Source organism: Stomoxys calcitrans, chromosome 1, assembly GCF_963082655.1.
Source record: "Stomoxys calcitrans chromosome 1, idStoCalc2.1, whole genome shotgun sequence".
Taxonomy (NCBI): Eukaryota; Metazoa; Arthropoda; class Insecta; order Diptera; family Muscidae; genus Stomoxys; species Stomoxys calcitrans.
The window spans coordinates 257,176,579-257,189,570 of NC_081552.1; the positions used below are offsets into that span (position 1 = coordinate 257,176,579).

Genomic DNA, 12,992 nt, shown 5'->3' on the forward strand with positions numbered 1-12,992 from the left:
CAATTGTTGTCCGATTGAGCTGAAATTTTCCACGTAGTGTTTCGTAATGACTTCTAGCAATTGTGCCAAGTATGGTCTAAATTGGGGTTTAATTTCAATTTTTGCCTGATTTAGTAGAAATTTTATGTGACAAAATTTTTAGCAGAATCCATGGTGGTGAGTTCCCAAGATTCGGCGCGGCCGAACTTAGCAATTTTTAACTTGTTTTAAACCCTCTAACATTCATATCACAGATTGTACCCCCAACCTGCCCATTTCCCACATATCTCAAAATAAAATAAAAATCATCTGTTGAGTTTTAAATAAAAATTTTTCAAAAATTTATTTTTATTCTTTTGAATTAAGTTTTTGTTGTTCTTTAATTCTATTATTTTATTGTTATACTTTTCAGTTTTCTTTTTTTCTATCACGATGTGTTTTATTGTTCACAATTGGTTGTTGTATTTGTTTTTTTTCTTTTTCAACACTTAAGTTTAGATTACAAATTGGTAGGTATTGTGTTTGCCTTTTTAAGGAAGACTTTTAAGATTTCATTGTTTAAGCATTCAGGTCATTAAAGCCGTTTGTTTACAAATAATAATAGAAGTTTAAAAAAATAATATATTAATAAAAAAATTAAACATTTACATGTAATTTCCAAGAACCACCAAGTGGCTTTTGGAGTTGTAGTTGTTGTTATTGTTATTCCTATAATACTTGATTTCAACTGACATCTTCAAGTTGTTGTTGTTGCTTTTATTGTGTTACATGTGAGGTAGTTGAGTTTCATGTTTGATGATTCAATGAGTGTATGAGAATGATGATTGACTGACAATTTCAATTAGCAGCAGCGCGCGCATAACAGCGAGAGACAGAGAGAGAGAGAGAGAGAGAGAGAGAGTCTAATTAAAATGCTCTCACAACTGCATGAGTGTTACATATGCAATGACTCTATTTTAGCGATATACCCTCTTTAGGGGTATAGTAAAGAGGCATATGAGTTTGTTTGTGTGCGTTGCAGCTCATTTGCCTTTCCGTTATATTGGTTATATCAAAAACTAACGACGACATTGCAGTCAAATGTTGGCGAAGTATCAATGGAACACACCTGTGTAACATTTCCCATTTTTTTTTCTTTTGATACGGAAAACGTTAAAGTGCATATTAACGTGTTGATATGAGTGGAACTTGTGAGGAGAACTTTTTAAGTTTCTTTCCTTGGCTGGCCCGCATTTTTTTTCTATAAAGCTTGGCCTTGAACCCAACCCCCTCTTTGGTTGGTTCTGGTCTTGTGTGTGTGTGTGCGTGTGTGATATGGGTTTGATCACTCCGTTTTGGTTTCGTTTGCCTTGCAGCCCCCTTGAATATGGGCCATTTTGCATTGGCAATTTTTGCATTGTGGGCTTTCCTCCTTCTCAAACTTATGATGAGTGGCAGTTAGTTGGCTGGACTTCTTTTCATCATCATTAGAGCTTGATGTGGTGCCTCCTTTGTGTGCGAGTGTGAGTGTGTGTGTTTGACAAAGGAACACTTCAGTCGGTTTCTAAGACGGCACATTCCGCTACAGCTTTGGCGGCAACTCCACTTCACCAAGGACGCCAGACGGGCTCTTCTTCTTTGATTTGCTTTTTGGTGACCAGGGACAAAGGTTGTTGCATTTGTTGGGCAGCAGGGGCATGATGTATGACAGAGGGCTTGTAGTCCATGGCCTCATGCGAATTGGCTGGACTGGGTGGGGCAAAATGCATCATGGCGGCAGCAGCAGCAGCAGCAGCGGCGGCAGCTGCTGCAGCATTGGGATTGCTATAAGCCACATGCTCATAAGTGGATTGAGAACTGTGGGAGGAGGCCGATCCTGTGGAAGCAGTGCGTGAGGGAATGGGCACCAACATGGGTGGCGGATGTCCATTACTCAACATTGTGGCGCCCTGCGTTTGCTTTTGAGGCAATACCAAGGCTACGCTGCCATTGGGCAATTGGGTGGGTATAACTTGCAAGCCATTGGGCAGAAAGTAACCATGGGGGGTTTGTTGAATTTGAGAGCTCATAATGTATTGATGTTGTTGCTGTTGTTGTTGCAGGTGATGTTGATGATCTTGTTCGGGCGAGGAGGGTGGCGAAGGCAAGATTGGTCTATGCATTTGTTGCACACTGTTGGCGGCGGCAGCAGCCGCAGCTGCAGCCTCGGCTTGATGACGCTGATGTTGATGCAATTCGGTTTTGACGCCATTAATGCAATTTTGCAAATGCTGCAACAGGCGCCGTTTGACCGATGGCTCTAGGCCAGGGAAGCGGCTAACCTCATTGGCACAATCAGTGAAACCAGCCTTGAATTTGTTAATTATTTTGGGATCAGCAGCTTGCTGCATGGCAGCCTGTTGACGTTGCAATTCTTGCAAATGTTTGACGGTTTTCTCCAAGATATCGGCCTTTTCCAATTTGGAATGACGGGCAGGCTAAAAATAGAGAGAAAACGAGAGGCGATTAGTTAGGCAGAGTTTTAAGAGAGACATGAAGGAAATTTGGACATATAAGGGAATTGAAAAAATTTTGTTTTCTGATGAAAGTTAAAAGCTACAGACTTTAGGGGATTTTTCTAATGCATTGCCAGGAATAATACAAAAATTAAGAACTTTATAAATAGGTGTTGAAAATCAGAGATTTTATTAAAATTCACTTTTTATGATAATTTTAAACATTTCTCAAAATGAGCAACTTAATAAATTACAGGAGATTTTTGAAAAATTCCCAGGAATTTTGAAAAATTTTAAATGGACTTTTCTTTCAAATGTATCATTAAAAATTAATCTCCAGAAATACAGCTTTTTGCAAAATCATGGATTTTAACCATAGATTTTTAATAAATTGTTATGATAAGCAAAAATAACAATGATTTGCAGCTCTTTTCAGAAATACAGGAAATTTTTGAAAAATCTCCCCGCAAAGACTCTTAAAATTAAGAATGAAATTTTCTTCAAAAAGCATCCAAAATCAATTAGAGGTAATTTTTGAAAAATCTTCAGGAATACCGCTTTTCGCAAAATCATGGATTTTAAGGGAAGATTTTTAATAAATAGACATTTTTAACAAAAATATAGTGATTTGAAGCTTTTTTTCAGCATTACAAGAACTATTTGAGAAAAATCCCCGGAAAGACTTTTATTTGTTTTGTGTTTTTTTTTGTGAAGATTATGGAAATTTTATGTTTATGACCTAAATTTCTCAAATACTTACGTCTTTCTTGGTGGCATCCAATATCAGTGTCTTGAGTTCATTAAGGCAATTGTTAATGCGGGCACGTCTTCTCTTTTCCATGATCGGTTTGTTAGACTGTAAAGGAAGAAAATAACAAAGAATTTTTCTATTAATACAATTCGTGCTAAAATAAGAAACAGGAATTGAAAAACACAACGACTACTTGAAAAAAAAATTGCAGTGGCTGTAGTTGCTGGCATCTGTAACATTTTCCCATGAGATTTTTTTTTTGGCAACATTATTCTCTTGGTGTCTTTTTTTAAAAGTTTTAATTTTAGTGTAAAAATGTTTTCGTATGCGTATGTTTTTTTTTTGTGTTAAGTTTATAACTAAATTAAGCATCGCAAAAACAAAAACCATCCAACATATAGATGTACTAGGTGTTATAAATAAACCAAAGGTGATGGCGAGTTGTGGCTGCCTGCTAGGATGGTGCCATTTTCCATTTGCGGGGGCAACGTTGTAAGGGGGTGGACTGTCGTACATTTTGCACGGCACACGCTAGCACTGCGATCGCTCTTTAATTGGTAAGCAAAACAATTATGGCACTGGGCCAATAAGCAAAATTTTGTTGATCGCGTGCGATATTTTTGGTACATTGTTGTATGGCACGGCAGGCAAAACAAATCACAAGACAAGACAAAATGAAATTCAGAAAAAAATCCCCAAAATACCCCCACAACAAGAACAACAACTAGCGCCCGCCTCTAATTTTAGACAGACGGCGCGAGTTTTACACCATCGCCATCATCACCACCACCACCAACAAGCCATCCAAATTTATAATACCTTGCTAATGCTTCATGAGACAGAGGGCGATAGGTAGGGGGTGGACGCCCAAATCCTCAAAGGGGGGGGGGGGGGGGTTTGTGAAAATACCTCTGAATTTTTATGCTATTTTAATATACAGACGATTGTCATTATTGGCATGTGACTCTTTCTATTTTTTGTTTTTTTGTTGTGTTTCTGTTTGTGGGAACATTGCCGTCGTTGTTTTGTTGTTCTCATTTAAAGGTCTTTTTTTGTCATCGTTTTGTTCTTCGTATGAAAATCCCCACAAGGTCGTATGCCCCAACCACAAACGTCGCCTTTGTTGTTTTGGCAACAGTCTAAGGCAGCCATATAGGGAGATTTTTTCAGACAACCCCCTTTAGGCCGCAACCATCGCCGCCACCGCAAATTGTCATAGTGGACCACATTCGGACTCTGAAAGCAGTACAAGTGAAATGAGTAGGTTTCCCATTTTCAATAAGGGGCCCCAAAACGAAATGCACATGTGTACATATGGGCGAGTGACCGAACGTAGCAAAACAAACCAACGGACATGCATGGGGACTACTTTTGGCGTATGGCATATGGCGTCGGCGGCCGCTGAGTCGTCAGCATTGGTGGCTACACACAGTGAAGTCATCATTAAAATGTTGGCGGCCCCTGCTACACCTAAATGGTGTGCTGAGTGGTGGCGACCGACTGAATCAGTGAATGAGTGAGTGAGTGATATGGCCAAAAACGACATACCAATTAACAATTACATTATTATAAATGGAATGCGTTGGCCACCGCCACCACCATCACCACCGCCATCTGCTGGCAAGAGATAATTTATGGACGGTGATGGTGACGGTGAAGAAAAAAAAAAGAAATCAGCGTAGCTCCTCCACCTTAAACTTTTTTTCATGAATGAATTTGTATTATGAATCAACAATTTGTCCGTCGGTCAGTCATTTACGGCTTGTTGTTTGATTTAATTTAACTCTTTTTGTTTTTTGTTGTTGCTTCCCCCACACGCGCTGTATAAATCCGCCAAACAACAATAAAAACAGATGTGACGCCAAAGCTAACTGGAGTGTGTGTATGATTTGGTTTGATTTTCCCAATATGCACAGAACGACATCGGCGACGGCAAGTGCGTTGGCTGCCGCCATACATTGTCATTATGGCCAAGTTTGGGTTCAAAACACTTACAAAAAAAAAAAGAAAAAGAAGCCCGCTCACGTTGCTAGAAGCTCCAACTGGCTGCTGCCATGAATGGTGTAAACTTAGAAGATAGTGGGGGGCAAATGTAGGCGCAGTTGCCAAAATCGGTCATACCGCATATCCGCAAAAGCAACTACAGCAGCCGCAAATTTTTTATCGTGGGTTTAATTCCCTTGGCTTGGGTCAAACAAATGGCTAAGACGAGGTGTCAAATGGCTATACTTACACGGCGATCACTTTTGGCAGGGGTTTCCTTGGCGGCATGGGGCACCGGAGCTCCTATAACATTGGCGGTCATGGTGGGACCACAAACACCGGTAACCATTTTTTTTTTTTTTAGAGAAACAAGATTTATTTAAAATGGTTTTTCTTTTTGACACTTAGGTTTCTGTTTTTGTTTCCAACAGAAATATTTTTCTCTTTAAATATTTTCTTAGTTCACTTTTGGGTTTTTCAAAATTCACTTAGAATACTTTTTATCACAATTTCTTTTCTTTAGAACAGTTAGTTATTCTCATATGTTTTCTTTCTTTTAGTCTTTGCAATTTCCGTTCTTTCTTTTTTCCGTTAACTTTGGCGGCGGCGACAACTGCGTGTTTCAGTGCTGTTGCTTCTTTGACGATCAGCGAACGTATGAAACAAGTGTTCGGTTAACAGGCTGATAAAAACCGTCTGGCTTTAAGTGTTGTTGACTAGGTTAGTTGGCCGAGCACACTACGAGAGTAAGGCACACCGCGAGAGAGAGAGAGAGCATATAATTTCTTAAAACAACAGAGAGCGCCACAAATCTTCTCTAAGACAGCAGACGGCGTGAGAGTGTAGAGCAGCGCGAACAACCGTTGCGTTCCTTGTTGTACGACGTGTGATGGTTTATCGGTTTTTCAAATTTCCGTTCTGTTAGGCTTCTTCAAAAGCAAGCGCTCGAAGAGTTCTTTATCGTTTGGCTTGTAGCAGACGACTGACGATTGATCGACAGGTTCCTCGGGTAAATCGTTTTAACGAGACGCGCAGCACAGAAAAAGCCACACGACCATATAAAAATACCACACACAAAAATGCCGACCGACACATGTGTGCGGATGTATGTATGCTTGTAAGTACTACGATGGGTTTTGCATGCATGCTGGCCAACTGACTGGATAGAGGGATGTATGGCTGGCTGGCTGGCTGACTGTCTGGTTGCTTGTGGTCCGTCTGTTAACGTTTACGTTTACGTCGCTGCCTGCAATAGCTGCTGGTTTTGTGGCTACCTGATTACCCCCACAGTGTACTTATGAGCCTACCACCGCACACACACTCAAACGGCAGTTAAGCAAAAACTACAACAACAACAGCAACATATAAAACAATTATGCATGCATTCATGTTGATGGCTCACTCTTAAATGTCTGTTAGTCGGGCAGGCTAACCGGGGACGGACATACATTTTGTTAGCCACAGTGTGTCAGTGATTGTTTTTTTTTGTTCTCTATATACCAAAGTAAATATCTTTCACTGTAGCACAATAATGGGTGGTTGCTAGCTTTTTATAGTGAAAAAGGTAAATCTGATGGGGAGTGAAATGATGAGTCTTATAAAGGGTGATTTTTTGAGGTTAGGATTTTCATGCATTAGTATTTGACAGATCACGTGGGATTTCAGACATGGTGTCAAAGAGAAAGATGCTCAGTATGCTTTGACATTTCATCATGAATAGACTTACTAACGAGCAACGCTTGCAAATCATTGAATTTTATTACCAAAATCAGTGTTCGGTTCGAAATATGTTCATTCACCGTAACGTTGCGTCCAACAGCATCTTTGAAAAAATACGGTCCAATGATTCCACCAGCGTACAAACCACACCAAACAGTGCATTTTTCGGGATGCATGGGCAGTTCTTGAACGGCTTCTGGTTGCTCTTCACTCCAAATGCGGCAATTTTCCTTATTTACGTAGCCATTCAACCAGAACTGAGCCTCATCGCTGAAAAAAATTTGTCAAAATTTGAACACATTTCGAACCGAACACTGATTTTGGTAATAAAATTCAATGATTTGCAAGCGTTGCTCGTTAGTAAGTCTATTCATGATGAAATGTCAAAGCATACTGAGCATCTTTCTCTTTGACACCATGTCTGAAATCCCACGTGATCTGTCAAATACTAATGCATGAAAATCCTAACCTCAAAAAAATCACCCTTTATTAAAGATTATGTTAAGATTCCTTCGACCATCGGTTGATGGATCGGAAGGTCTTCTATTTCACTTGGTTAATTGATGCACATGCTCCTATGAGACCTCAAGCGAACTTTATGAAATGAAACACGCGGTGACCATTCGTGTGGTTTATTATGAGGCCAATGAGACCTTGGTTTAAGTGGACTCTATTGGCTTAGAACTTTAAACTCTTAAGTGATACACTTAACTAACTTATTTCAATAAAGTAAAAGAAAAGGAGTGATAATCAAGGGAAAATTAAAGTAAATAAGAACCGCTTTTCGCCAGCATAAATTCGGTGTTTCAAAGAGAGTAAGTAAATGAAAATTGGGGCGAATCCAAGGATGCTCTCCGTGAGCTTAGTAGTTGCAGAGTTTGGCATTTCTATGCTGTTGAACTAGCTTCAGCATACTCTCGCGTCGAGAGGGCATGCGAATGGGGTTCTTGTCCTTGTGACTGACACATGCGCATCCTGACCAGGCGCCGGGGATCACCCATCCGGAGGTAATTGGCTGTGCTTTTGGCAGCATGGAGTTCTGTTTGATAAACTTAGGCTTCTTAAAGATCTCCCACGAGTTGCTGCTTATTAGGATATCGATTTTGGAAATTTTCATGGGTCAAAGGAAGAAAGTTGTTAAAGTGGGTGCGAAGTCGAGTAACACCAATAGGCTCTAGGGGCGGGATGTCAAACGCTTCTTTCAGTACGAGAACGTAGTCGTATTTTGGGCTCAAACTATGGATCATGAATCTGCCGTAACGATTTCCAGATGGATTGGTTTCTGGTTTAAATTCAGGGAATCTTCGAGCGGCGTACCATAGAATGCACGAATGTCCTTCTTCACTATTCTACTTGAAAAGGAGTTTAAAATTTTCTTTATGGTTCCCATAATACACACTGGCTCGAATAAGGGGATGGCCTGTAACTGGCGGTTGTGGGGTAATCAGGCAGTATTCATTTTTAGCATTGGTTGTTAGAGTAGATGTCACTGGATTGGAGTCGGCGCGTGGCTCTTGAACGTCGGTAGTATGGACGTGGAGCAGCGAGTGATGTATTTGGGCACAATAATGGCATCATCTCTCAAAGCTGTATCATTTGTCGACGGTGTGAGTGTGAGCCAGACAGTTGATGCACATTTTTTGCCCTTCGACCGTTTGACGACGTAGTCCAGAACTTATGGCCAACAATTGTGAGCAGTACTTGAGTTGGTGACATACGAAGCGACACATAGGCATTTTGGTCTGAAATAAAAAAGAAAGAAGTGCATACAAATGATTAAGTGGATCTCTATGAGTGATTAGAAAATTTTTGAACGAGGGTCATTGACAGGCAATATACATAATGTGACAATTGGGCGCGTGATCAATCCGTTTTTACTGAGTATTTCTGCTACTCTCACGTTGTCGTCCGTGCCATAATACAATTTCGTTACCCTGCCTAACCGCCACTCGGTGGGGGGCAATAAGTCGTATTTCACGAGGACGAAGAAATTATTATACTGATCTCAGAAAAAATGCTTTTATTTTACCCACCACTAAAGAATGGGGTTGAGGTGCTCCAACCTAGTCAATATGGGTATCAAATGAAAGGTATTACCGAATAGATTACTAATATGTAAAAACTAATAAGTAAAAGCAAAATTGGTCAACAAATGCGCCTTTAATGGCCCCAAAACCTTTAATCGAGTGATCGGTCTATTTGACAGCTATATACAAATCAGTATCTTTGGGCCAAATTGAAAAATGATGTCGACTGGCCTTTGACAACTTACTGTACCAAATTTCAGCAAAATCGGATAATAAATGTGGCTTTAATGGGCTTAAGACCCCATATCGGCGGATCGGTCTATATGCCAGCTGTATCTAAATCTGAACCGATCCGGGCCACGTTGAAGAAGGATATCGACTGGCCTAAAACAACTCACTGTCCCAAATTTCAGCAAAATCGGATAATAAATGTGGCTTTTATGGGCCCAAGACACTAAATCGGCGGATCGGTCTATATGGGGGCTGTAACAAGATATAGTCCGATATAACCGATCATCGAACTTAACCTGCTTATGAACAAAAAAAAAGAATCTGTGCAGCAATTGTTGTCCGATTAGGCTAAAATTTTGCAAATAATGTTCTTCCAACGCATGTGCCAAGTACGTTCAATATCGGTCTATAACCTCATATATCTGACATATAACCGATCTCCCGCTTTGACTTCTTGAGCCTCTGGAAGCCGCATTTTTTGTCCGATTTAGCTAAAATTTTGCAGATATTGTACTGTTACGACTTTCAACGTCTATGCCAAGTACGGTTCAAATCGGTCTATATTCTGATGTAGCTCCTATATAAACCGATCTACGATGGCGCTGGAATTTTGTACGTAGTGTTCGGTTACGACTTCCTACAATCATAATGCTTTGTGTAAACTTGGAGCAGAACCCATGCTGGTAGCCCGGCCGAACAAGAAAGCTTTTTCTTGTTTTTTTGTTTTATCAATAAAAACAAATGGCTAAATTTTTGTTTAAAAGTTCAAAAATTTTATATGGATTAATTCAAAAGTTTAAAATGTTTAAAGTATAACAGCAGAATTATTTCTCTGGGTGTAGGAATTCTGCGATCTCTACACATTACATAACTGTCGTTCATTGTAACCACTCAGTTGATTCAAGTCTTCCCCTCATGGCGTTGACATTGGAAGTGCTTCAATTTCGAAATCCTCATATCCCCCACGTTGTCCGCACATATCTTGTGTAGATGCGCCTGTAATCCTATGTGATCTGTATGGATATCTGTGGCCGTACTGATTTCCGCCCTTTCCCATTTTCAGCAGACAGCAACAATTTTAGCAATTTATTTCGAATTTTGTTAAGTGAAGCAAGTCCGCATATAACTTTAAAGCCTGATTTCAAATCCTGGCGAGAACATGTAAAACCTTTCCCCAAAGAGGTGTCGCTCTGGAAGCACGCCCTTCGGACTCGGCTATAAAAAGAAGGTCCCTTATCATTGAGCTTAATATTGTATCGGACAGCACTCATTGATTTGTGAGAAGTTTGCTTCAGTAATTGTATCATAGATGCGTTTTCGCAATTAATACGATTCAAATACAACATACCAACGCACGGCCCTTGAAGCCATCACACCTAATATGGTTGAAAAGTCTTCTAACCAAAGACGAAGCGCGTCTCAAAGTGTTTGGTGTGTGTAGCTATCTTTGGCTTTCCTTTTCCATTTGCAATCTTCAGCTCGTCTCCAAAGAGAAACAAACGAAACAGTTGCAACTTGGTTGCATAGGCATTGCAAAATTTTTTCTTGCAATTACGAATGAAAATCCATGCAACAAAGTTATTTGCAAAAAAAAAAAAAACATTAAACTTCAGTGCATATTCGAATTTTGTCGCCATCTTGTAGTCTACACAACTTTTTTCCTGTGGACAGTCTTGGCTGCTACCGAAAATTTCGTTTGAGATGCGTACTCCACTTAACCAGTATTTACACTGCCACTGTTACTTTCGCCGTTTCATATCGTTTTTATCCGCCTATGGGAACAGCGCCATTCAAACATGCCTACATTTATACGTATGTTAATCTTTACATTCGTCCCCATCGTACACACACTCAATATGTAACACAGATCCATGCACTCAAGCGCACTCCACCAACACTTTATGATGTTACAGTTAAGAACAACGGCGCAGCGCAGTGATAAGAGATGGCTGCGCTTTGGCAGCAGAGCCAGATGACAGAGACACTTCGCACAGTGCGCTGTATGTGATTCATGTCTCGAGAGGCATACGAGCGAACGTGACTATATGTGTCAATACTTGTGCCCCCGTAGACTCTTAGTAATAAACTTTGAGTTGGCTCGTTAAGCTCACACACACGCAGACCCCAGCCACAATAGCAACAACAGGCGAACGCGCGATAAGCCAGACGACGACACACAAATAATGTGGAGACGACAACGACATGGCACGCTCGCCTTTTCGTATGAACGAAAAAAGTACAAACAAACAAACATCGTGGGTATGTATCCACGTACCCCACCACTCACGGATGTGTGAGAGTGTTTGCAAGTGTTTGTGCATGAGCGTACTTATGACATCGTCATACTAAGAAGCTCCCTCCCCTAACGAATAGCATGGTTCATAGTATGTTTGTTTCTGGTTTGCTGGCGTTCTAATAATTTCATAATATTCTTACTTCTCTGATCACAAGATTTTTTTTTATTATTATTGTTGTTGCTGGTGGTTGTATTAAATGTTTGTGACGGTTGGGCCTTTGGCAGAAAGATAAGCAAACACCTGTGAGGCAGGTGAAGACTTAACCAACCCCCCAATAACATTTGATTAGAATTTCCCATCAAAATATTTGGAACAAAGTATTGAGCACAGCAATTAGTACTGCAGCCAACAGTAGCAACAGGGAGTAGCAATCAATCATTGATATTTTTATGTTACTGGGGAAAAACCTACAAAAGTTTAATTCTCCGACCAAGGTGCAAACTGACTAATGTGGGTTACTTACTATCAACATCAATTTCCAAGAAACTCCAATAAGATAACATATTGCTCTTTCGTGTTATTGGAAATTTGATATTGTTGAGAGGAAATGTTGAACTTTGGAAATGAAATGACGTCGGTAATGTCTTCATAAAAGAATATCTGTATTTGTTTTTAATATTTTTTGAAGTGAGATACTAAAGGCATTGCTGTTAGTGACAGTAGGCAATGGGGGTTTAGATTAAGATTTTTCATGAAATATGACAGAGTAGATCATATCATGCTTAGCATTGGTTAGCGCAGGTTCTCACAAAGATACAGCTTCCAAAAGAAAACTCAAATATGGAATATAGGCTTCTAATGGTTATCGAAGTCAAATTGAAGAATATTTCATGTATTATATTGATTATATATTAGCCGTTGATCTATCTATCAAACGTTGCACCGAATATTTCACTCATCTCGAAATTCTTCAAACTTGTCAAGCTCTATATCTATTCTTAATATATCGTTATATTTAGGACCAACGGATATATGTAGGTTAGATTAGGTAAGATGGAAAAGAAGTTGCGGATATTAATCCGCCCCATGCCACTACATATGTATAAAACTTTACTATAAACCTATCCCATCGCCCTATAAACCGATTCAACAGTTCTTAAGCCTCTGCAAGTCTTAATTACTTGCAATCACCGCAATCAAAGAATAGATCTGAATCTTAACATATGATTGAACTTAGCGTGCAATGGAACAACAAGGTATGGGTTTAGTTTGTTTGTTTACGATTGTAGCAATGAGCGACTTGCCTCGATTTGAGTACGGACTCAAGCAAAACTATGCAGATAATTCAGATTTTCACCTCTGCAATTGTCAAACCAGGCGACAGACATATTTAAACTTAAAAATTAACAGTCCTGGAAAAGAAGTGCGTTGAAAATAAGAAGGGATGTTTTTTTTTTAAAGCTGTATGCATCCAGTAGATCATGTTATTATCATGGTGTTAGCCCAAGGATGATCTACTGGATGTATACAATCGCCGTAAGACGAGTATAGGCATATATCACATTGGTATGGTGGAAAGTTGTGAATGAGA

The 12,992-nt window shown here is 39.8% G+C and overlaps 1 protein-coding gene across 1 annotated transcript; it reads right to left on the bottom strand.

The window, feature by feature from the left end:
- Nucleotides 1-291: 291 nt before the first annotated feature.
- LOC106087171 (protein hairy) lies at nucleotides 292-6,185 on the bottom strand. The gene is made up of 3 exons (XM_013252130.2): nucleotides 5,438-6,185; nucleotides 3,214-3,309; nucleotides 292-2,435 (listed from the first exon to the last, which is right to left on the bottom strand). Exons 1-3 carry the CDS (start codon nucleotides 5,534-5,536, stop codon nucleotides 1,566-1,568), a joined length of 1,065 nt encoding a protein of 354 aa, XP_013107584.2. The 5' UTR covers nucleotides 5,537-6,185; the 3' UTR covers nucleotides 292-1,565.
- Nucleotides 6,186-12,992: the final 6,807 nt, after the last annotated feature.

What these genes read in the sequence shown, in the direction of transcription:
- LOC106087171 (XM_013252130.2), bottom strand. Translation starts at nt 5,536, where the DNA reads ATGGTTACCGGTGTTTGTGGTCCCACCATGACCGCCAATGTTATAGGA. An exon ending in CTGCCAAAAGTGATCGCCGT is followed by an intron (nt 3,310 to 5,437) that starts GTAAGTATAGCC and finishes CTTCCTTTACAG; the next exon opens with TCTAACAAACCGATCATGGA. An exon ending in TGGATGCCACCAAGAAAGAC is followed by an intron (nt 2,436 to 3,213) that starts GTAAGTATTTGA and finishes CTCTATTTTTAG; the next exon opens with CCTGCCCGTCATTCCAAATT.